The sequence below is a fragment of the Prunus persica genome, chromosome G3 (assembly GCF_000346465.2).
Source record: "Prunus persica cultivar Lovell chromosome G3, Prunus_persica_NCBIv2, whole genome shotgun sequence".
In the NCBI taxonomy this organism is placed as follows: domain Eukaryota; kingdom Viridiplantae; phylum Streptophyta; class Magnoliopsida; order Rosales; family Rosaceae; genus Prunus; species Prunus persica.
The window spans coordinates 9735302-9759755 of record NC_034011.1 but is presented as its reverse complement, the minus strand read 5'-3'; the positions used below and the strand labels follow the sequence as shown (position 1 = coordinate 9759755).

Below are 24454 nucleotides of genomic sequence, written 5' to 3'. Positions count from 1 at the left end.
CATACAACGGATAAAAAGGAAAGCAGAAAGTGCTTGTCATTCCAGTGTCCTATTTTGTTTTTAGTTCGTAGATGGCAATTGTTTTTAATTAATCTTAGCATGGCCCATACTTTTTTTTTCGATAAAACAATAATGACCCATTCTCATAGTCATAGTCTGTCTTTTCTTGAATGATTGCATCTTATTGCCTAAGATATTTGAAACGAACATTACTAGTAAAATGAATTGCGAAAAATGAACTATTATTTTGGTGGTATTTTTCTTTTTAACGATGAAGAATTTTCAGGTTCAAGTTCTGCCCTTTTTTAATAATTAGAAAAGAACAAACATGACCTAAACATTCATAATTTTTCGCTTCAGCTTAGGTTTTCGCTTTGCTTAGACAATTTTTGGAACTTCCTTTCCCTAATTATTTTATATTTTTCTAATTAATGAAGGAGGAGGGATTCAAACCCAGAACCCGTTCTAACATTACAAAAATTACTTCCATACTAAAAAAGGGTGTTGGTTTCAAATCTTATAAACCACATTTATTTAGTAGAAATAGAAACCAAAGTTCAATAAATGCCTTTTACATATTTTTTAAATATACTTGAGCCAAAAAAATATAGTCCTAAAGTCCAAATGATTACTGCTCCCCGCGCCACAAATCAAGACAAATACAAGAACGAGAGAGAGAGAGAGTCTTACAAACTCCAAAGCTCCAAAATGTCATTCTCTCCCATCCGCTACTGAGTTGAGGGTTAGGGTTAGGCTTTTCTGCTTGGAATTTATTTAGTGAGAGAAATGGAGGAAGAGGATGAGTATAGAAGGAAGGAGCGCTTGGCATTGGTGATCATTGTGGTGCTTGCTTCACTGGCCGTGGCTTCCTTACTCGTCGCCTTCAGCTACTACTGCTACATTCGCAACAAGGTCGCCAAGCGCTTCGAGAACCACAAGGGTGAGACACCTACTTACCCTCTGTTTGTTTGCTAAGAAAATGCAAGAAAAAAACTGAAAATTTCATCTTTTTAAACATTCTACTGTTGTTTTGTGGGTAGGAGTTCTCTATTTATGCTTATAAGAGCGTTTGAGGTCACCCACTTAATAACATTAGTAATTTTTATTGAAATCACTTGGGTTTCTGTGGAAACTCAAGGACATAAAGACAAAAGTTTGAGTCTTTGTTCTATAATTATGTTGGATTGAAAATTTGGTGCCTTTTGTTCTTTCTTGCATGTTCTTGGAATTACAATGAAATTTCCTTTCATTTTGTTATTGTTGTTGTTGTTGTTGAAGGGTTTGGGAATGAGGACAAAGGTGCTTTTTCAAATCTACAAGTTGCTTCCAGTAAAGGACTTCAGGTCTTCACCTTCAAGCAACTACATTCTGCTACTGGTGGTTTCAGCAAGTCAAATGTGGTTGGCAAAGGAGGATTTGGGTTAGTGTACCGAGGTGTTCTCCATGATGGGAGGAAAGTTGCAATTAAGTTTATGGACGAAGCAGGAAAGCAGGGAGCAGAGGAATTTAAAATGGAGGTCTGATCTTAGTATTCATCCTGTTTACTTTGGCCCTATTAGTTTCCTAGGAATGTGATGGGGAAAAATGGCTGAAGTTCACAATACCGTCTTTAATCCTTGTCAGTTGAACAATTACTCACCTGAGCCAAATGATTTTGTAGGATTTGGTTGAGTCGATAACTCACATTCTTATACCAAAACACCGAAAGATGCAAGTTTCGAGTTCCCCACTTTACCCCTTGGCAATAATAAGTTGAGCATTAGATTTACTTTTCAGATCGTGTAAAATTGGTCATTGATTGGTTGATAATTAAATGCAGGTGGAGTTGCTAAGTCGGCTGTGTTCTCCATATTTGTTGGCCCTGCTTGGGTATTGCTCAGATAACAATCACAAATTGTTGGTATATGAGTTCATGGAAAATGGTGGTTTGCAGGAACATTTGTATCCTCGGAGTGGTAAGAATACCTTGTTAACAGTTTATTGCTTTCTGATATACTGATTGGATAATGTTCTTTTGCATGATTAATTACTAGGCTTTGGGAATAGAAAAATATTATGAACAACCCTTGTACTTTGCAATCTGTGTCATATGATAGTATTTCATACTGTGAGTTAAAGCCAGGCTTCGATCTTTGCTGCTTGCATTATGCCCTTTTTAGTTCCCTCTTCACACACTCTATCAATCATGATACTTCTTTGCCCGACCCTACAAGTTTTGCTTGTCCTTTACAGTTGGCATAATTTCTTTGCGTAATTGTTGTTGTCCTGGTCACTATTCTTTCGTGTTTAAATGTCTGAAAAAGATCGTTTGCTGTTGGATTAACTGCTCAAATTCGGTCGTGCAGGTCCTAATGCTCCCTCCATGAAGTTAGACTGGGAAACTCGGTTGAGAATAGCTCTTGAAGCTGCGAAGGGTTTGGAGTATCTCCATGAACATATTAGTCCTCCCGTGATTCACAGAGATTTTAAGAGCAGTAACATTCTCTTGGACAAATATTTTCATGCCAAAGTTTCTGATTTCGGATTGGCCAAGCTTGGATCTGACAAGGCTGGAGGCTATGTTTCCACCAGAGTATTGGGTACACAGGGATATGTTGCCCCAGAGTAAGAACATCTAAACTTTTAGCTGCAATGTGCTTATTAGTCGATACTGAGTTACCCATATTTCTAATTCCCCTCATAGTCTCAAATACTAACTATGAAATAGCAGCTGCTGTTAATTCAGTTTTACACATGTGCTTCATTATACAGGTATGCGTTAACAGGGCATCTGACAACTAAATCAGATGTGTACAGTTATGGGGTTGTGCTTTTGGAGTTGCTTACAGGCAGAGTTCCAGTTGATATGAAGAGACCTTCTGGAGAAGGTGTTCTTGTTTCTTGGGTGGGTTTCTTAGGTCTATTTTCAGTTCCTGTAATAGAGTAATACTTTGTGTCATAACGAGTAACGCTTTACCCTATTCATTTTAGGGTCATATCTTTCTCGACAGTATTTCTTTTAAGAATCATTTTTCCCCTTAATTGTTAAGACTTCTTCTTTTCTTTCTTTAAATGATCTGCACTGTAGGCTTTGCCTCAGCTGACAGATAGGGAGCAGGTTGTTCAGATCATGGATCCTGCATTGGAGGGTCAGTACTCATTGAAGGAGGTCATTCAGGTGGCAGCAATTGCTGCGATGTGCGTTCAACCCGAGGCAGATTACAGGCCACTGATGGCAGATGTTGTGCAATCACTGGTCCCACTTGTGAAGATTCACAGGTCAACTTCAAAGGTAGGCAGCTCTTCTAGCTTTCATGCAACAAAGTCACCAACACCGCAGAGTAGTAAAGCATGTCTATGAAACAAGTTGAAGACATGCATAAATTATCTCCGTAAGGCTTCTTAGGTATCTTGGACTACTAGGGTTTTTGTAGTCTGCTAATTTGATAGAAGAGGAAACTAGATTGAAGTAAATATAATATTATCTGAATTATGTAATAATATAATTGGAAACATGTGACAGTTAACATGCTTACAACTTTCCTGTTCAAGATCTAATTAAGAAATGGTCGACAAGATGAGGCTCTGCGTAATCCAGTTGATGATTCAAAATTAAAGCACAAGATTGGTTGATCATATGGTCATTGACTGTGCAATTAGTTATGGTTTGCCTAATTTCGTTTCATCCCTTTTGACCTCCAGTTTGTGTTTTACTGTGTCTGTCGTTGGAATTTCATAATTTGGTTATATCTATTTGGTCTTGGAAATGTGTATATATTCATAATTTTGATTTGCTAACATGTTAACTGGACCGATTGAAGAACAAACAACCAATTCTTTGTATTACTGTTTTTTGCATGAACAATGGATCGTCAATTTTGTTGAGTTTTCTTCCGGTAAGTTTGGTATCAAAAGTGATATGGTGTTTGACGTTACCGAAAGGGAAGAAGGAGAAAGAAGGGGTATGCCATAGCAATGGTTCCTTCTTTTGTAATCAATTCAAGTTCAAACCCGTTTTCACTCTTTAAAGAGCGAACAGCCTTAAATTTTACCAACCATCGCGTACTATTGTGTATTTGGTGGGTCAAATTTTAGACACGAAATAGTGGTTCTGAAGCGTAGAATAGGAACAAACAGGAACAATTGTTTCACATTGGAATGTGAAGGACCAACTATTTTCTCCACTCTGATCTCAACTCTCGAATCGCGTGCAGACAACTATGTTTCCAGATACTGGGTGGTGTAGAGAGCCTTAGCCCTTTTTTATACAAGTCTATTTACAAGTAGCTAAACTGGTGATGCCATTTAGTTACCCAAAAAAAAATACTGGTGATGCCATTTTCATTGCTCTACTGTTCTGTGAGCTTGCATGCGCTCATGTCGGGGTTGGTGGAAGAAGATAAAGGGCTTCTAGGCAAACATGCTAAAGTAGCACCATTAAGCTTACTCTTCTTTTTTTACCCAAAAAAAAAAAAAAAAGCTTACTCTTCTTCATGACATTGACATAGACTAAAGTCCACTAAGGTCCGGCACAAGGAAATCATGGGGTCGCTCTCTTGCTAAGTGAGTAGAGCCGCATGTCATATCTAGGGTTCCCCCTCAAGGTCAACTGTCGCCGTCACTCCTCCTTTGTCCGAGATAGGTTTTGTCGTCGTCTCTCCTTCTCGCCACGAGCGACTGGTTTTGTCTCCTCCTCCACTCGGGTGCATTGCATTTGCTACTCGACTGGTCCCTTGGGATTTTATTGGATTTGGTCTGGTTTTGATCGTGAGTACGGTCGGAATTAGGGCTCTCTGCCCTCATGTCTCCCTCGCTCCACCCACCTGTTGGTTTCACTATCTGTGACTCTGGGTCCCTGTCAATGGTTTCTTAAGTGTGCTAGTGTTGAGGTGATTCCTTGGATTTTTGCTCTGTTGTCTCTGTCTTTCTCCTTCGCATGCTATGGTTTTTTTTTATTCGACTTGGCTCGGTGGTTTGAGTGGAAATTCTGGTCTCTGCTATGTCTGTATTAAGCTGGAACGTGCAAGGGCTTGGCAACCGTCGTACATTCCATGATCTTAGAAACCTCTTACAAGACAAAACACTAGACATTGTTTTTCTTATTGAGACTCGTATGACTGCTGTCCAGATGGGCGGCTTGGTCCGGAGACTTGGTGTGGGTGGAGTCCTCGGTGTTCCTTGTGCAAGGTTCTTTGGTGGTCTCTATATTCTTTGGAAGACTGGTTTACAAGTTGTGTTGCTCTCATCCTTTTCCGGACATATTGATGCTCAGGTTACCTTTCCTAATTCCTTTGTTACACGAATTACTAGGTTCTAAGGTCATCCTCACCCTACTTGACAGATTTATTCTTGGGAGCTTCTTCGCCGTTTGAGTCAGGTGGATATTGGTCCATGGATGTGTTGCGGTGACTTCAATAAGATTCTGTCTGTGGATGAAAAAAGTGGCCCTCGTCTCCGCTCCGTCGATCAAATTGAAGATTTTCAACGAGCAATTGACGACTGTAATATGCTATCATTTGATTTTATGGGTCACTTTTTTACCTGGACAAACAACCGCAAAAATGACGCCAAAGTCGCGATTAGACAAAGGCTTTGGTAATTTAGCCTTGCTTCAGCAGTAGGGCAATTTCACCATCTACCATCTTTCGGCATATTCTTCTGATCATCACCCTCCCCAACGCACGGCCTGGTATTGATATTTGGCGTCTTAGGAGTCCATGTCATTTCCAATTTGAGGAACAATGGACAACTGACAAAGACTGTGAAAGAATAATTCAAGAAGGCTGGCATTGTCAGGAATCTCCTACGACTAATCTTGTCATATGTACAAAGTGCTTATCGAAGTGGAAAAGTCAAAAATTCATTCATATGAATTCCAATTCAGTCTCTATATACCTCTCTGGCTTCCTTTCAAAATATTGCCCCATTTGAAGCCATTCTCCAGAGCAAGAAATTGGTTGCAAATGAGCTTGAGCGCCAACGTTCTCATGTCAATTGGCTGCAAGCTGGTGACTGTAACACTTCCTATTTCATAAGATTGCCAATCACAGAGCCAAAATTAATTATATGGCACATTTTTTTATGCTGATAATATATTACAAAGTGATCCCGCGAAGATTGGTGTTGTATTTCTCGACTACTATGATCATCTTTTTTCTTCTGCTAGTGTTTGGGGCTGTTGAAAATCACAATCGAGCTATGCAAGAAGACCAATCTTGCCCGGGTTTGGCGGCTGGGATCGTGGAAGATCTCGGCCGGGTTTTGGAGCTGGAGCCCGACTTTGTTGAAGCTTGGAGCTCGACTAAATGCGGCCGAGCTGCGTCAGGAGGAGCTGGGCTTTGCGAATGCAGCCGGGCAGCTCGAACTTGGCTGAAGGGTTTCGATCGGGTTATGCTCGAATGGGGCTGGAGAAGGAGGCCCAGTTTTTTCGCGATCTAATGCGTGAGGGGCTGCGAGGATTCCTGTGACCGGTGCCTTGGGCGTCTTAGCGGCTGGAGATCTTGGCTGGGATTAGAGCAAGCCCAGCGCAGCCATCAAACCGGGCCAAAGGCCCCCCGAGACAGGCCAGACGAGCTCCAGCGCGGAAGGAGAAGCCCGGGCAAGGTGCGGGTCCCACGAGCCCGGGCAGGTCCAAGGGCGAAATTAGACTGGGCTCGAGCCCGAGTTGGGTGACGTCAGCGTTGACGTCACTCAACTCAGTCTCCAACGGTAACCTGCCACGTGTCAACACCGGATGGCTCCGATTGGTTTTTTTCCAGAAATCCTACGGTTCTCATTTTTTTGGCCAAAAAATTTTTAAAAAAATCCGACAAAATTCTGAAATTTTTTTTAAAAAAATACCAAAAAAGTATGTATTTTTTCCCTGTAAATACCTAACCATTTTATCTACTTTCAACACCAAATCTTCATACAATTTCTTCTCCATACAATATTTCTACTCTCCACTCACATTATTCATTTTCCACACCAATTCTCCATACAAACTCATCTCCTTCCAATATTTTTTACTCTCTACTCATATTTTCCACTTTCCACACCAATTCCATACAAACTCTTCTCCTTCCAATATTTTTTACTATCCACTTACATTTTTGTACTACTTTCCATTTGTAGAAAATAAACAAATGGCATCTTCTGTCGAAATCAGAGGCTCGTGGTCAACCCAAGAAGATATTGCGTTGTGCGAGTCTTGGGTGAACTTTAGTCATGACCCTATCACGGGCAATGAGATAAAGTTCCATCATATGTGAAGCAAAATTCATGGAGAATTTTGTCAAAGATCGGATTCCATTGGGACCGAAATGGCTTTGTCTAGTAGATGGAAACTTCTAAACAAAGAGTTAGGGAAATGGAGAAATGCCTTGACAAAAGCAAAGGAGAACATTCGGAGCGGTCAAAATCTTTCCGATGAGGTAAAATATTTTTAATTGCCATTTTAATCAATTTAATGTAACTTTTTTTTATTGCATATTCTATTTCTTTTTGTTGCACAATGTTTATTTTATTTTTGCATTTCCTAATTGGCTTTATTTATTTACATAATCAATTTTATTCTTGCATTTCAAAATAGTTTATAATTTCATGCATAATCTTTATTTTTGTTTTCGCATTTTCAATTTGTCTATATTTATTTACATAATCAATTTTATTCTTGCATTTCAAAATAGTTTATAATTTCTTGCATTGTATATTTTTTTAATGCACTTCCAATTATTTATTTTGAATAGATCATACAAGCACAAATGTGGTTCGGTGCCATGGGGCAAGGGAAAAAAAGTTTTGTGCATTTTCAATGTTGAGAGGAGTGGTGTTGATGGTGTAGTTTTATAGAGGAATTCAGAAGATAGAGATTACACGTGGCACAATTTTAGAGGGTGAAAATCTTATCTGAAATCTGAGATCACTATTTGTAAAAAAATATCTGAAAATCTTATCAGACATGGGACACGTGGCACAATTTTAGAGGGTGAAAATCTTATCTGAAATATGAGATTATAATTTTTTTAAAATATCTAAAAATCTTATCTGACATGGGACACGTGGCACAATTTTAGAGGGTGAAAATTTTATCGGAAATCTGAGATTATAATTTTTATTAATGGATATCCGAAAATTTTATCTGGAATAAGACACGTGGCAACCGAGATTCTCATCCGAAAATCTTATCCGAAAATTTAATTACAAAAGATTATCAAAATTAATGATTTAAAGTATAAAAAAATAGGAAATAAAGTATAATGAATAGTAATTGCCCTAGACTTTGCCCTTGTGGGTGGAACCACAAATAGCAAGGCTGACACTATTTACGTGAATAGTGGCAGCCCTTGCTTGCCCTTGCCTTAGACTTTGCCCTCATGGGTGGAGTTGCTCTTAGAGGAGTTCGCTGGCGAGATTATTGGAGATCTCGGGCGAGTATTAAGTGTTTGTTGCGACTAAATCTGTTGGGTTGGGGTCCAATAGTTTTGGGCGGTCGAGATTTGGAAGTGTTTGAGCCTTGGAGAATTGCGGCTGGAGGTATTTAAGATATCGCAGATTGGGCTGAGGGTCTCAAAGCTTGGAACTTATGGTTTAAATTGTAAATTGTTATAAAACTAGAGGGAGAAAATGTAGAGAGAAGTGATATGCTAAAGATAAAGCTTCACCATGTTTATTCCTTACTTAATCTTTGGTAGAACCACCTATTTATAGACTTACAAGATAGAAGATTGAATACCATCATTTACAATATACCTATAGGTTACAAGTACTAATTACAAATACTTAGTGCATAGGTTACATAAAATCCAACGGTGGAATATTAAGAGGTATGGTGGTCATCCACCAACTCATGCATTTACAACATAAATGAATATATATATATATATATATATAAGAAACGAATATAAATGTGCGGCCGAAACTTAGTGGCTGGAGGGGTTCTGTTCAAAACCTTCCCTATCATATTTGATATTGATATTATATATACATATATATATATATATATATATATAAGTCGAAGGTGACTAGGCTTATTTTTCTTAGAAGGAGGGATGCCGGTAAGACCTTACATATATATATATATATATATATAAATACGTGAATGTGCATGGCGGCCAAACTGGAAAGTTCAGACTTTCCTTATCCTATTATGTGCTTTTATATATATATATATATATATATATATATTTAAAATTTAATATATATGGATGGCAATATAAGAGAAATCGGATGTCCAAGTTTAACCAAACAATTCAAGCCTAGATTTTCAGAGGATTATGTGCACATGATGGAGGCCTCACAAGGAAAGAAATCAAGGGATCTTTTATAGTAACTCCGAGTGTTCCAAAGCAAGGAAGAATCAAGCATGTCAGAATATCTCAATCAATGTAATCCTACGGATTTAAGGGGGCCTTGGAATGAAAGAAGTTTTAAAAGAGTTGACCTTTGGCCATTCAATGGCTAGCCCATGGGCTGACGAGTGCCCTATATAAATTTTGCTCAACGAAGACATTAAACACACAACATCAGACAAACAAACTTATCTTTCGTCTCGCACTTTTCTTTTCTCAGACTTAGGATTTTACTTTTCAAGCACCTAGTATAATGAGTTCTTTCTTTTTCTAGTGTAAGTTTATATTTTTCTTGTCATTTAAATTCGCGTTTGATTTATACTTCTTGTCATTTAAATTCAAGTTTATTTCGATTCCTTTACATTTCATTGTTATCACACTTCAATTAAGTTTAATTTCAAGTTTGTTTATTTTATCGTTTTTAACGCTTTTATTTCGTTCTTGCTTTATTTATTGCTTTGATTTATTTTACCGCACTTCAATTCTTGTCTTTATGTTTATACGCATATTTAGTTTAATTGCATTATTTTTTCATAAAACCCTAAAAATCACAAAAACATCCGTACAAAACCTAACCATCCTCCAGCCCGAGGAAGTGAAAGAATCTAGGCCAAGAGGAGGTTCCTTACTTGGCCAATCAATCGTTTGGTTAGAAGTTAGAAGCGCAACACATCCATCTACTCATAATCCATTCAAGCCCAAATTCAGGGCTTGGTGGTGGCACCCACCGCATTCAAAAGAAGAAAGACCAAAAGTTCATTCCGTCAGTCGCCCCAGCCGAAAAGAGGGAAACAGCTGGCATAGCTATGAGTAATGAAATTTTTAAGGCTGTCCCTTCCCGAGTTCCTCAACTGACTCAATGGTATCTGTCTTTTCTCTTCACTCGAGAGGAAGTGGAAATTGCCATCAAATCTATGGGGCCCACTAAAGCTCCTAGTCCTAATGGGATGCCGGCTTTATTCTATCAGCATTATTGGAGTATTATTGGCTTGGATATTTGTTAGCTCTGTTTACAGGTTCTTAATGGGAGTGGTGGGGTAGCTGATTTCAACCATACATTGATCGCCTTAATACCGAAAGTTATGCCCCTCGCGCGTAATTGAATTTCACCCCATTAGTCTCTGTAATGTTTTGTATAAAATTATTTCCAAAGTTCTTGCCAACAGGTTGAAAAAAGCAATGTCGAATGTCATATCAAAATATCAAAGTGCTTTCATCCCTCACCGTATGATCTTGGATAACGTTCTTTAGGCTTTCGAAACAATTCATTGTCTGAACACATAGAGGTAAATCAGGAAAAAGAAAGGCTATACTGAAGCTCGATATGGCCAAGGCCTATGATCGGGTGGAATGGGTATTTTTGGAGCGGATGATATGCACGATGGAATTCCCTAATCGCTTTATCCAGTTGATCATGGGTTGTATTATTTCTGCTTCTTACTCCCTATTGATTCAAGGGCGTTCGCTAAATCACCTCACTCCTACTCGAGGTCTACGCCAAAGAGATCCTCTCTCATCCTATGTATTCATCTTAATGGTTGAAGGTTTTTATGCATTACTTCACAAAGCTAATCGGGACACTCGAGTTTGTGGGGTTTCTATTTCTCCTTCTCTTAATCACCTATTTTTTTGCATATGACATTCTCTTATTTTGTGATGCTGAAGTTTCCTAGATAATGAAATTGAAGCTCCTTTTTAGTCTTTATGAAGTAGCCTCAGGGCACAAATAATTTTGCTAAGTTTGCTCTCTATTTTAGCCCATCCAACCCTGAATCAGTTCAAGCTCAACTTCAAGCTCTTCTTGGGGTACCAATCATTCCTTGCCATGAACGTTATTTGGGTCTTCCTATTAGGGGTGGGCACGGTTCGGTTTGGACCGATTTTTGCCTCAAATTAGAACCGATCCGGTACTATTCATCTGGTTCGGTTCGGTTCGGTTCGATTTTAATAAAAAAAAATTCAAAAACTGTCTGGTTCGGTTTAAACCGGTTTCGGTCTGGTTCGCGTGCGGTTTTGAACCGGATTATAAAAATTATTTTTTAAATACAATTCTCAACTTAAATATTATTTTTTTTACTTGAAAATTAACAAATTATTTAATTTCATATAAAAAATAAATATTAAAGTGAGAAAAGAGAGATATTTTGACATTGAACTTGGATAAATATTAGGTTTTTTTTTAGTGAAATTAAAAATATAGCAGTAAATATAAATATATATTGAAATTATATTTTTTTTTAGTTTCACCGGTTCGGTTCGGCTCGGTTCGATTTTTGAAGACATGGAACCGAATCCGAAACCAATCCAAACCGGTTCGGTTCAGTTCGGTTTTTGACCGATTTTTAACTTTTTGGTCAACTCGATTTTTTTTCGATTTGGTTCGGTGCGGTTCGGCTCAGATTTTCCGTTCGCCGGTTTGAGTGCCCACCCCTACTTCCTATTATAGCTGGAAAAAATAAAAAAAACATATGTTCAGAGCTATCAAAGATCACGTTGGAAGAAGATTTCAGGATAGGAAGGTAAACTTATTTCCACAGCTGGGAAGGAGGTGCTTATTAAGGCGGTGTGTCAGGCGATGCCTACCTATAATATGAGTGTCTTTCATCTATCAGCTGGCTTATGTTCTAAAATTGAGAGTATTTTTGCTCGTTATTGGTGGTCTAAAGGTAGTGGAAAAGATATCCATTGGAAAACCCAGAAGGCTCTTAGTAAGCACAAAACTGAAGGAGGTCTCGGTTTTCAAAACTTGTGTGCTTTAATTAGGCTTTGCTTGACAAACAAGGGTGGCGTCTTCTGGAATTTCCCAAATCCCTCATCGCACGGATGCTTAAAGCTCAGTATTTTCCAGAGTCTTATTTTTTGCATACTCGAGGGGTTTCACCACCTTCTTTTACGTGGCAGTCGATATTATGGGGTCGTGAACTCCTTTCCCGTGGTCTTCGATGGCGTATCGGTGATGGCCGTCTTGTGAACATCTACATTGATCCGTGGGTGCCTCACCATCTTACATTTACTGTTCAATCTTCTCTTTGCCTCCTTGTGGATTCCAGAGTCAGTGCTCTTCTTTGGCAAGACCTGCCCCGAATTCCCCCTCAGAATTCTTGACGAATCCTGCTTCTCTTCCGACATTTACCCGATGTTGGACCCACTTTACTAAAAAAGCCTAGTAGCCCTACTTAAAAAGAATAAACAATTTGACTTCTACTGAAATTTCAGCAGAGTTTCCCTTGAAAAATGGACTTTACCAAATTTTCCACCTGTCAAACACAACAGAAAAACAACCAACTACTAGCACACCTAAAGCAGTAGCACACGGAAAATACAAAATGGGCCTTCGGCCTCATAAACAATCCTTTAAAATCAGAGCACTAGCACAGATCAAAAAACTAAAACGTATCAATTTGCGGCTGCACCTAGGTTAACCCAGGTTGCCTGCGTACCCTTAAAGAGGGATCAAACCACACATAGTTCTTCCAGCTAAAAGGATCATAATTTGGAAAAATATATAGATATTGTCCAAGTAAAACCAACAATTAAAATTAGATTCATTCTCAACTCCAATTTTCACAAGGCATAAAACTAAATATTTTATAAATTCCTTTCCTCCCATGATCTCAAAACCATTTCCCTGTAAAGACTCACATGTGCAATGCATAACTCTTTTAAAACTAACCGTTTACTCTGAAACTCAAATTACTTTTCCAAAATAATTTCTTCAGGTAACCATACCCTATCCAATGCGTATATTGCAAAACAACACTGTCCAAGTATCATAACAATGATCACACTTGTGCCGAGCACTCACCATGCACATACTCAAGAAAATCCCGCCGTTGTTCCCATTATACTTTTATCTTTACATAAACACATTTTCCAGACACGTACGACGAAATCCTCAATGCCCATGCAGCTGAAACTTAATCTCCAGACATGCACGACAGAATCCTCAATGCCCATGCTGCTGGAACTCAAAATCACTATCCCAAATCCCAAAACACAAGGTCATAAAATTATAAAATAAAAACTCAATGCACAACCAAATTCCCAATAAACCAGTAAACATTATTCATTTACTTAATAAATATAATAACTCAGATGAACACGTAAGATATTTATTATAATAATAATAATATCCAATATCTAAATAATCCAATTTATATCACATAAAACTCACCCTTTTCTTCTCCTAATTTTGTACCCATTATCTATATATGTATATAAAATTCACCATTTTCTTCTTCTTCTTCTTCTTCTTCTTCTTCTTCTTCTCTCTCTCTCTCTCTCTCTCTCTCTATATATATATATATATATATATGTGTGTGTGTGTGTGTGTGTGTGTGTGTGTGTGTGTATTACACAACTCACACAATCATCATGTACCGGTGAAAAACAATACATCACGGGGATCGTTTTAACTAGACCACATAGCAGAATCCTCAATACTCATGTGGCTAAGGAATGAGCAGTCTAACTGGGGGACTATTGCTCCCCAGATACACACGGTAGAATCCTCAATACACATGTGGCTAAATATCTATCCTACTCATGCAGACTGCCGGTCAAGGTCTTCGGTACACCCAGTCAAGGGTGCCCGGTATCCTAACACACCTCCGAAGAGTTACCTTGTGTCTAATATATCAAGTATCAATATTAGGGGAGGTATATATGATAGTGCACATCATGTACTGGGGGGAAACAATCCAACACAGGGATTGTTTTACTGGACCACATGACAGAATCCTCAATACTCATGTGGCTAGGGAATGAGCAGTCCAACCAGGGGACTATTGCTCTCCAGACAGGTACGGTAGAATCCTCAATACCATGCACCTGAAATAAGTCTTACGCGAATGGAATGCCGGTCAAGGTCACGACACACCACGCCAAGGGTGCCTGGATAATCAACATCTCGCAACGTCGAAAAATACCTCAATGCATGGGTGGTTATTATCCATATCGAACCGGGAAAGGTACATATGATGGTGCAATTCACAAACCCATATCCCAATATTATATATATTCTCTCGACATGGAAACCTTTATACATAATAATGATAACGACAATAATAATAACCATAATAATAATGACTAAATATTCGCTAAAATCCTCATGTCACACGAATCCCATAATCCGATTAGAGCATACTTTCCATAATCTAATAAATCAAAAATAGACTACGTTCTCATTCAAAATCATTTATGCACAACATACTTTTCAAAAAATTAGTATTCATAATTCATCGATTTCAAGCCATCGAGCATATATTTAAATATAGACATATAATCAGGCATTTAATTAATTTCTTATTCATGCCAAAACCCGATTATCCAAGCCGTTCCCAATTCTACACAATTAAACATAATATAACATACTAGGAAAGTAGAAGCGATTGCATAATAATTCATAAACATAAAAAATAAAAAAATAAAAAACTCTCAAAGCATAATACCAATTTAGAAACAAACTTCCAAGTACAATTACAACTACTAAAAGGCCTTAACTGAGAATTTAAATTCAAAACCCTAGTTTCCGAAAACTTAATGTGTACGCAACTTTAGAAAGGTCCTGAGGCCATTCTAGTACTTCCCCCAAAGGACGAGATGGTCTTAAAAGACCCGTGGCCAACAGTTTGGTCAAACTTCTCATTTTTGGTCAACGGGGCCCGCCGGGCCCATAACCCCCAATTTTTGAGCCGAAAGTTCCTATCAGCCCAACAAAGTCCACTAAATAAGTCATGTAAGTTTGGTCTCGATCGAGCGGTCGGATCTAAGCCAATCGTAAAATCGGACGGCGATCATTTTGCCTAAACCTATAATCATTTATTCGGAGTATCCAAGACTCCGATTCTCAATCCATGAATTCCTACATGATCCTAGAAATACGAGGAACGACATATTTGAAAAATGGGACCGATTGGATAGTCCAAACCTATCGAACTCGAATACCGCCCAATATGTGAAGTTTCGTTCAATAGTCGAACAATAACCTATCGCTCATCCTAACATACTGTCGTGCTTGGGACGACTTGAGGATTATTTTAGAACCTTAAGAGCTGCCACAATGGGTTCCACGCGCCGCCACACGTCCTGTCAAAGCGTGGATATCTTGAGTAATTTTCGGCGATCGAAAAACTTCAAATCGCCGGCCAATACCTATAACTACACAACCACCACAACTCGGGAGTCACTTTTGGTCTTGGACCCCGGCCAAAAAGTGGCCGAAGCTAGCCAAAAAACACCTCAACAGTCGGCTCAAAACCTAGGTTTTAGATCGAACTCTAAACACTCCAAATTGATCCTAACCAACCATACCATCAGCTAGAACACAAGGAGAGGATGAAGATTTGTACCTTGGTCTACGGAAATCGTCGCCGGAATTTCCGGAAACAGTAATTGAAAGTCAACCCAAAAATCAGTCCACGCCGCCACCTATCGTTGGGTTTTCAATCGGAGAAATTGGGTAGGCTGGGTAGAGAGAAGAGAGAGAGAGATATTTTGGAAGTGGTCTCGTGCGATTTGGTGGCCAGACGGTGACAAAATCACTGTCTGAAACAGCCGGTGTCGCAAAGAGAAGAGGCAGAACAGAGAGAAATTGTCGGGGGAGAGAGAGTGAGTGCGCTAGGGAAGAGAGAGATCCAGGTATTTAGGGGTCTTGACAAATTTTAAATTATTGATATGTCCTTTCAATTTTCTAACCTTTACAGGCTTGTCACAACTCAGAATTGAGCGTGCCGCCTGTCTACGAACTCGTATCATCGAGCTCTATGCAATGGTACCACTCAATTTCCCAAAATCCTTCTAGATTAAAAAGTGGTTGAAGTGACCCTACCCTTATGGGCAAAATTATAATTTCACAAATAGAAATAAATTAAATAAAACATTTAAATTGGGTCAGGGGTGTTACATTATTACTACTAGTGGTCACTGGAATGTTTCTGAGATCTACCGCTTATTCACCTTTCCTAAAGCTGAACTCAACCTATCTATTCCTCTGAGTTAAGATACTGGTGATTGTCATGGTCGGTATACTGTTAAGAGTGGATATTGGTCTGAGTTGGAATTTCAAGCTCAAATGGCCTTTTTGTCTGTGTACAGGTCTTTCTCTTCCTTCTTCAACAATTATGGAAGCATCTATGAAACTTAAAGTTCCACCGAAGATGAAACATTTCCTCTAGCACCTCGCCCACACGCTCTCCCTACACGTGAGATGCTTCTTCGGTAGAAAATAGTCCAAGATACCACTTGCTTTCATTGTATGGGTCCTTCTAAAACTATGATGCATGCTCTTCACCATTGCACGATCAGTTCTTCTGTTTGGTGCCTAATGGGTTAGGCTCCACTTCTCGCTACAGCAGCAACCACTGCCACAGCTACCACCATCCGGCTAATCTCGTCGCTCTAGCCACCGCGTCACGATGACATCCAGCCGGGCCCACGCAGCTGGTCCTTGCCACAAAGAAAAAAGACACAAGTTTGTCCTACCTTGGTGTGCACAACGACTTCTCTCCTCGACAATCAATACACTCCTTCAAGATCTCTTTCGCAAGTTAGAAAGTAGAAGATGACAAGTTTACAATTTGAAGATGAGTGAAGATAAGCTTTGTATTTATAAAGGTTGGGCATCCTAGGTCAAGGAGGAATCACAAGCCTATTCCCATTAGGAACCCAACCCCAAGAAGAAGTCAAAAGCCTAATCCAATTAGGAGCCCAATTCAAAGAAGAAAGGCCAGATGCAGTTGGAGAACTCGATAAATATTTCTCATCTCCTCCTTGCCTCACAAGCGCCATGCAAAAGTTGGGGGGCATTTGTGGGAACATATATTTCATCGACTAATACGAAGAGGACACGTGAAAAAGGAATATTACTTAGGTCAAACTAATTACCTTAATTAAATCCTATTTAATTAGGAAATTACCTTTGATTTAATATAGGAATATCTCCCTAAATCAAGGAACCAATTTCCACCAAACATCTTGGAGTAATTCCTATCATCTTTTTAGGGAAGAATAATCCTAACCAAATAACGATTATTCTCCCAAAACCCTAGCACACAAGGAGACTATAAATACATGGCTGCACAAGACATTCAAGGTAATTCTAAATTCCTCTCTCAACACTCAAAACCCTAGAAAAATCCTCTCTCTCTCTCTCTCTCTCTCTCTCCCCTTATCAAATCTTTATCAAGATTCAGTTGAACTAACTTAGGCGTCGGAGGGCCTTTGGCCAACACCTCGCGGGTGTGGTCTATTTACTCTTATTTATTTTGCATGGATCGAGGAAGAGAAAGAAGGAAGATCAAATGTCGAGGAATCAACCCACGAATATTCCCAGTGCAAAATTTTGCTCAAACAGTTGGCCTTTGAGATTAGATTGCATATATTTTATTGAGGTTAATTTTGTCATTTACATAAGTTTTTTTTAATGAAATCATCAATTTTTGGACAAACAATCAACGGAAAGTGAAAACAAACTGAAACTTCAGGGGGTGCTCGTGTAATTTTTGAGACCTTGGGAGGTTTTGTGAAAACACAAGAAACCTCAGGAGGTGTTAGTGTAAATAACTCTTCAAATTTTTCAATGTCTTCATCATCTCGATATTATCGATATTACAATGATATTATAGCGACATTTTTGCCAAATGTTGCTGAAGTGTGAGAGAAATTATCTACGTCAATATTTTTCAATAGGCTTTTTTATCACAAAACGTCCCTAACGTTTATGAAACTATCAGATTGCATCCTTAAAGTATTTTTGTATCACTCATGGTCTCTAACATTAATATTGGTACTCTTAAATAGTCCCTCTGTAAAAAAATATATATTAAATTTAGGGATATAATCGTCAAATCAATCCAAAATTATATAATATATATAAGTCTAGAGGGAGATTCTCCATCTCCTTCGTCCCTCTCTTCCTCCATTCTCAATTCTTCTCACATCTGTGTTGTTGAATTTTCCTTCCTTTTATTTTTATTTTTTTTCCTTCCATCTCCCTCCCTTCTCTCACACTCTTTGTCTCCTTCCTCCCTTTCTTCTTCCATTCTCATTTCTTCCCCCATCTGCGTGGCTTAAGTTTTCTTTTTTTCCTTCCATCTCCTCTCTTCTCCCATTTCTTATGGTTCCTCCTCTGTCTCTCCCTCTAATTTCCTTTCTCTTTAACCTTCCCTATTCTTCTCTCCTCTCCACAGTTGTTTGCTTTGTTCTGGGATTGGAGAGTTTGTTGGGCGTTTGGATTTTGACTGTGGGGCTTTGGGTGTTTCTGGTGGGGAGCATTTGGGTTGCTATATTTTCCTTCTTATTCCTTTCTCTTCCACCATTTTGGGTTGTTGCTCTGGTTCTTTTGTTTTGCTGTTTTCTCCCTTTTTCTTTTTTTCTTTTCTATTTTTTTCTTTTCTGTTCTATTTTTTTTTCCTAACTTGTTTCGGCTTTCCAAAAAAAAAAAAAAACCAATTCCTTACTCAAAACCATAAATTAGTCATACATCAATGCATAAGAACTCAGCCAAAACCATTATATAAAAAATAAAATAAAAACAGAAGGAAAAGTTATGTTATTGCCATGGATAAAAGCAACAAGGAAGAGAGTGTTGTGGAGGGAGAAACTTAGTGGACTGGAGATGGAGAAGTGCAAGAGAAGAGAGAGAGAGATGGAAGGAAAAAAATAAAAATAAAAAGAAGGAAATTTCAGCAATATAGATGGGGGAAGAAATGAGAACGGAGGAAAAGAGGGAGGAAGGACGAGAGTGCGAGACAGGTTATTAAATGTTGTTTGAAATCTGCACCATAGAAACAATAGGACGGTTTTAAAACAAAATTCCTGTAACAAGTCTACAGGTTTCTAGACTTATATATATATATGATTGATTTGACGATTATATTCTTGGATTTAACAGTTTTTTAACGGAAGGACTATTTAAGAGCACCCATATTAACGTTAGGGACCATGAGTGATACAAAAAAACTTTAAGGATGCAATCTAATAGTTTCACAAATGTCAGGAACGTTTTGTGATAAAAAGCCTTTCCGATATTATCGATACTTATACAATATGTGTATGGATATGTTCCAAAATATTCTTGACCCGAAAAACGATAATATCCTCAATATTTCGTCGATATTATCGATATTTTAGTCCTTGATCAAGACTAGAATTCGACTATTTAATTTTGATATCTTTTCTTCCCAAGCGTTAAAAGTTCAAACTATAGCCATGAATATTACTACGTATTATATCCATTTGTAATTTTTTATTATTTCTCTTCATCATTTGGTAATGATGGTATCGAATTCAAAAAATATTAATATTTTAATTGGTGGATGCATATTTTTGCAAGGGTAAAAAGGCATGGTGAGATCCACCATTATAGGCCTCAGACGATTTTCCGTGCCTAAAAGTTAATGGCATCATGCGTCTACCATAATTACGTGTTCCGTGGTCAATCTGTGGCCAACACCCTTTGATCATGGGTTGTCTGTAGTGAATATGAATATAGGTCAATAGTGGCGGAGCCACCTAAGGACCAGGGTGGGCCCAGGCCCTCTCATATTTTTTATTTTCTCATATTTTACTTTATATATGTTGCTATATGTTTGCCTTTTGGAGTAAAAACTCTTCTTCTTCTTTTTTTCTCTTTCTCTTCCACTTTTGATTAGCTTAAGCTTTATGAATTTCCCTCTCCCCAATTTTACATGTCTAAGTAGGGCACCTTAATATTAAGAATTATGAACATTGTTTGTGTTTATTCTTTCTGTTGAAGTATAAATTATTAAATTTTGAGTCTTTAATAGTGTAAATGATGAGATTAATTAATATTCAACTATTTTAAAATATGAAATTCAGAACAATTATGACTGTAATAAATGGATAAATTATTGATCAATATGAAATAATATTATTAATTAACCCGTTAGCGTTTGAGGGCTCCTATTCGAACTATTTTTAATTTTTTTTTTATGAAGGATCCCCTTTAATCTGAAATCCTAATTTCACTACTGTAGGTCATGGGTTGCCTGTGGCTTATAATGAGGTTTTCTAATACTGCAACCATTGTGCTTTCTTTACTCTCGGCTATCAAAGCAAAAGAAGTTTGTACAAAAAAAAAAATCAAAGCAAAAGAAGTGAAAAATAAAAGAAAAGAAAGAAAAGAAAGGGAAACTACTAACTGGTCCAAGCCCAGTCCGGGAGTTGGTTGAATTAAACACACGAGAAAAGTAGCCCGTACCTCCCACTTGGGAGTGTTATTTTCGTCAATTGTAGAGACAACCCGATTCCATTCAAACTTTTACGGCATGCATGTCTCCTGACTTTTTCCTAGTTGACAAAACAACAAAGACTTTTCCTATCTAATTCTCAAAATCAGAGAGGTTTAGGTTATACTTGGAGCTTTGTAATAAGAGTCAATTAAATTAATTAGACGATTGAATACTTACTTACTCTACACGTGTCTGTGATATGTTGAAACTCATCAAATTTAAAATTTCAATCTCAAAGAAACATATCTTCTATATATGTTGTATATTTATACACAGTCTCGATCTCTTGGACCACAAGAGTTCAAGAGACTGTGGTCACATATCGTTGGATATTAATCCAATTATTCAAAAAAAGTTTCTTAAAATGAGTGCAAAAGTGAGTGAATCGTTGAATTTACATCGAACGGTGAGTGACCACAAATCTCTTGGACCTCTGTAGTCCAAGAGATCAGGACTGTATTTATACATAGGCTGCATATGGCAATTTGGCATTGCAATTTTTACTCTCTTATATATTATCGAAATGGCATTGCAAATGTCAATGGGTTCTTAGCTCAGTGATAGAGCTGTTGGCATGCACATGCTAGCTAGTAGTTTGAGGTTCGATCCCCCATGATACTATGTGTGTATGAGAATATACCCCCCCTTCCCCTTCCAGCGGTTTTTATTTTTATTTTTATTTTTAAAAAAAAGGAATTGCAAATGAGTTTTGGTATCCTTAAGCTCAAGGTGTCTTTGAACGAGGAATATCTAGTTTATATATATGAAAGGCAACTTTGGTGGCTCATAAGCTTATACCTAACATAGGGAATCGTTGAATTTTTGAGAACGATGTGTATTATTGGGGGGGCCTAGTTGGCTTATCCTGTTTTGCTTGCTAATTGCTGATATGGGTGTCGTCCATCTTCTTCTTCTTCTTTTGTCTTTTTTTTTCTTCGTGTTTTACATGGATTTGGAAAAGTGTACAGAAGTCAAACCTGCTTTATTTGGTTGGATATGCTTCCTTTTCTTTTTGTATTGGAGCCGATGGTGTCCCCTCCACCTTATGGTAAACGCGTTAAAGCAACAAAGTTTGAAAATGGAACGCCTTCACAGAAAACGTTCAAAATCACCTCTCATCTCTCATTCCATGCATGCACAATCTTACTCTATATATAGACTGCTTCTTCAATCCTTCTCCTTACACCACAAAGCCCAGCTTCATCTCTTCAGCTCTCATATTCATGAAGCTTGCAATGGCCTCTCTGTCCTACTCCTTCATTGTTGTTACACTCTTCATCATCCCTTTTTTTGGTTGTGGTGCCAATGCACAACTCTCTCCCAACTTCTATGCAAGAACCTGCCCAAGTCTTCCGACCATCGTTCGCAATGCTATGAGTCAGGCTGTTACTAGGGAGGCTCGGATGGGTGCCTCGATCCTTCGCTTATTCTTCCACGACTGCTTTGTAAATGTGAGAACAATACAGTAGTGTTTTCTTATATCGAACAATCTGATGTGTTATCGTAGACAAAGATTGTTAATTATATGTGGAATCATGTTTAAATATATTGGCAAAGAGAAAGGGGTCTCATTTTAATTTACGTCCCTGAGTCACCCAAAAGTCAGGAACGGCCCTAACTCGACTGTGTCCCATTACCATTTCAATTGTCTAATACTAATATGTTGTTTTTCAATAGGGTTGCGACGCTTCCATACTATTGGATGACACGGCCACCTTCACCGGTGAAAAGAATGCATTCCCAAACCAGAACTCAGTCAGGGGATTTGAAGTCATTGACACCATCAAAACCCGAGTGGAAGCTGCTTGTAATGCTACTGTATCTTGTGCAGATATTTTAGCACTCGCAACCCGGGATGGAGTTGTCTTGGTTAGTAGCTACCTACTATATTAATTTGACGTAATAGGCTACTGATATGCATCTTGTGAAGCATCAAGCTTTTCCATGGATATTAATTAATTTACCATAAAATTTTGCCATATTTTGGGGTAGATTGGTTTTCAAGCTATGGTACAATCATTTCCTATTATTTTTGGTCCTAACAATTTAATTTCCTATTATTTTTAAGAAAACATCTCACTTGGGAGTAGTCCTAATTTCTTTTGTCGACATTAATTTGGAGTTGAATTATGTTGTGCATGTCAAATTCTCAATCTAATACATAAATTTTAGATCTCAATTTATTATTATTTTCTCTGTTTGGACAAGCGTTATTTTTTCAACTATGGTCCTGACGACTTACGACTTTCTAAGTGATTATAGAATATTAAGGTAGTACGGACACGTAGTATATCTTGTAAACATGTTATAATATAAGTTGATATTTATTGATATTATTTTCTAAAAGAAGAAAAAATAAACCATGTCGTTTATCAATATTATAACACGTGTTTAAGATATGTACATCGTGATCATATATTATTATATAATTTCTCTGACTTTCATGGTGTCTGGTCTGATTTTGCTGCATGCCAACTCAACAACCTGCATGGGGACAAAACCTAACCTGCTACGTACATATTTTAAAATATCAGATTAGTCAATGATTGAATTTTAACCCATTTTAAAATTTGCATGGACATAAGCCCTCTACGACCCAATCCACATACCAAGATATCATACATATTCTATCCATTTATAGGAAAAGACCTCTTTTGCTTTTTCTTTTGTTTTGATCACGTGATATTCACATGCTCAATACTTTGTTTCTTTGTGCAGCTTGGAGGAACCTCATGGACGGTAGCCCTAGGCCGAAGAGATGCAAGAACTGCAAGCCAAAGCGATGCCAACAACCAACTCCCCTCCCCCTTCGCCAACCTCGCAACCCTAATCTCGAGTTTCGCAGCGAAAGGCTTAACCGCCAGCGATCTGACCGTGCTCTCCGGTGGCCACACAATAGGCCAGTCTCAGTGTCTTCTATTCAAAACCCGCATATACAACGAGACCAACATTGACCCCAGCTTTGCCACCACTCGTAAGGCTACATGTCCGGCTTCCGGCGGCGATACAAATCTTGCTCCCTTCGATATAACCCCGACTCGTTTCGATAATAATTACTACAAGGCCCTTGTGGCTCGTCGTGGTCTTCTTCATTCCGATCAGGAGCTCTTCAACAGCGGGAGTCAGGATGCCTTGGTTAGAACGTATAGTAACAACGCCGCCGCGTTTTCAAGAGATTTTGCTGCAGCCATGGCGAAGATGAGCGCTATTAGTCCTCTAACTGGGACAAATGGAGAGATCAGGAAGAATTGCAGATTAGTGAACTAATTTTATAAGGAATTTAGTTTTGTGCAACTGATAAATATTGGGTGACATATAAGTTTACTTTATAGACTGCTAATTCAAATTAAAATGCAGCAAATCTGTGTGTAAAAATTTTCATGCCCATTGGAGAAGTATTGGCTATGAAATTGAAGCACGGTCAATGGTGTATGTATGAGGTAGTCTACTCCCAACAAACACATTGTTGTTAAAGTCAAATTTTGTGTCACGACTCAGCTTCACTAGTAACATATTATACGTTTTGGGCATAAGCCTTCACGGTTTTGTTCTAGGACTCAAGCTTATGTATGCTATTTTGCCCAAAAGGCTTTTTGCTATACCCATATATGACACTTCATCTTTCCCTCAGCCCATAACGTGATGTAACGAAAAACTTAGATGAAATTTGAAAAATCTAACAGCAATAACCAATTTGACTGACTTCATGTTGTTCACGTCCTTAATCTACCAAAATGAAATAAGTAAAATTACTTTATTTTAAACGGGTCACAAACAAGGTTTACGGATTAACATAAAAAATAACTCGTTCTTAAAGGTCACCAACAGGTCTACAAGTTATCAACACGAATCACGATCCGTGAAGGTGGAATTGGCCTACTAAAGTTTATGAGG

The 24454-nt window shown here is 38.2% G+C and overlaps 2 protein-coding genes across 2 annotated transcripts; both read left to right on the top strand.

Annotated features, from left to right (window-relative positions):
* Nucleotides 551-3661, top strand: LOC18783738 (probable serine/threonine-protein kinase PBL7). The gene is made up of 6 exons (XM_007214789.2): nt 551-940; nt 1279-1517; nt 1820-1955; nt 2346-2604; nt 2752-2884; nt 3068-3661. Exons 1-6 carry the CDS (start codon nt 787-789, stop codon nt 3338-3340), a joined length of 1194 nt encoding a protein of 397 aa, XP_007214851.1. The 5' UTR covers nt 551-786; the 3' UTR covers nt 3341-3661.
* Nucleotides 21202-24190, top strand: LOC18782145 (peroxidase P7). Its single transcript, XM_007215637.2, has 3 exons — nt 21202-22011; nt 22238-22429; nt 23279-24190. Exons 1-3 carry the CDS (start codon nt 21694-21696, stop codon nt 23825-23827), a joined length of 1059 nt encoding a protein of 352 aa, XP_007215699.2. The 5' UTR covers nt 21202-21693; the 3' UTR covers nt 23828-24190.

Coding starts and splice junctions, on each gene's coding strand:
- LOC18783738 (XM_007214789.2), top strand. CDS start 787: ATGGAGGAAGAGGATGAGTATAGAAGGAAGGAGCGCTTGGCATTGGTG. Junction 1,518..1,819: donor CAGAGGAATTTAAAATGGAG/GTCTGATCTTAG, acceptor AATTAAATGCAG/GTGGAGTTGCTAAGTCGGCT. Junction 2,885..3,067: donor AAGGTGTTCTTGTTTCTTGG/GTGGGTTTCTTA, acceptor TCTGCACTGTAG/GCTTTGCCTCAGCTGACAGA.
- LOC18782145 (XM_007215637.2), top strand. CDS start 21,694: ATGCACAATCTTACTCTATATATAGACTGCTTCTTCAATCCTTCTCCT. Junction 22,012..22,237: donor TCCACGACTGCTTTGTAAAT/GTGAGAACAATA, acceptor GTTTTTCAATAG/GGTTGCGACGCTTCCATACT. Junction 22,430..23,278: donor CCCGGGATGGAGTTGTCTTG/GTTAGTAGCTAC, acceptor TTCTTTGTGCAG/CTTGGAGGAACCTCATGGAC.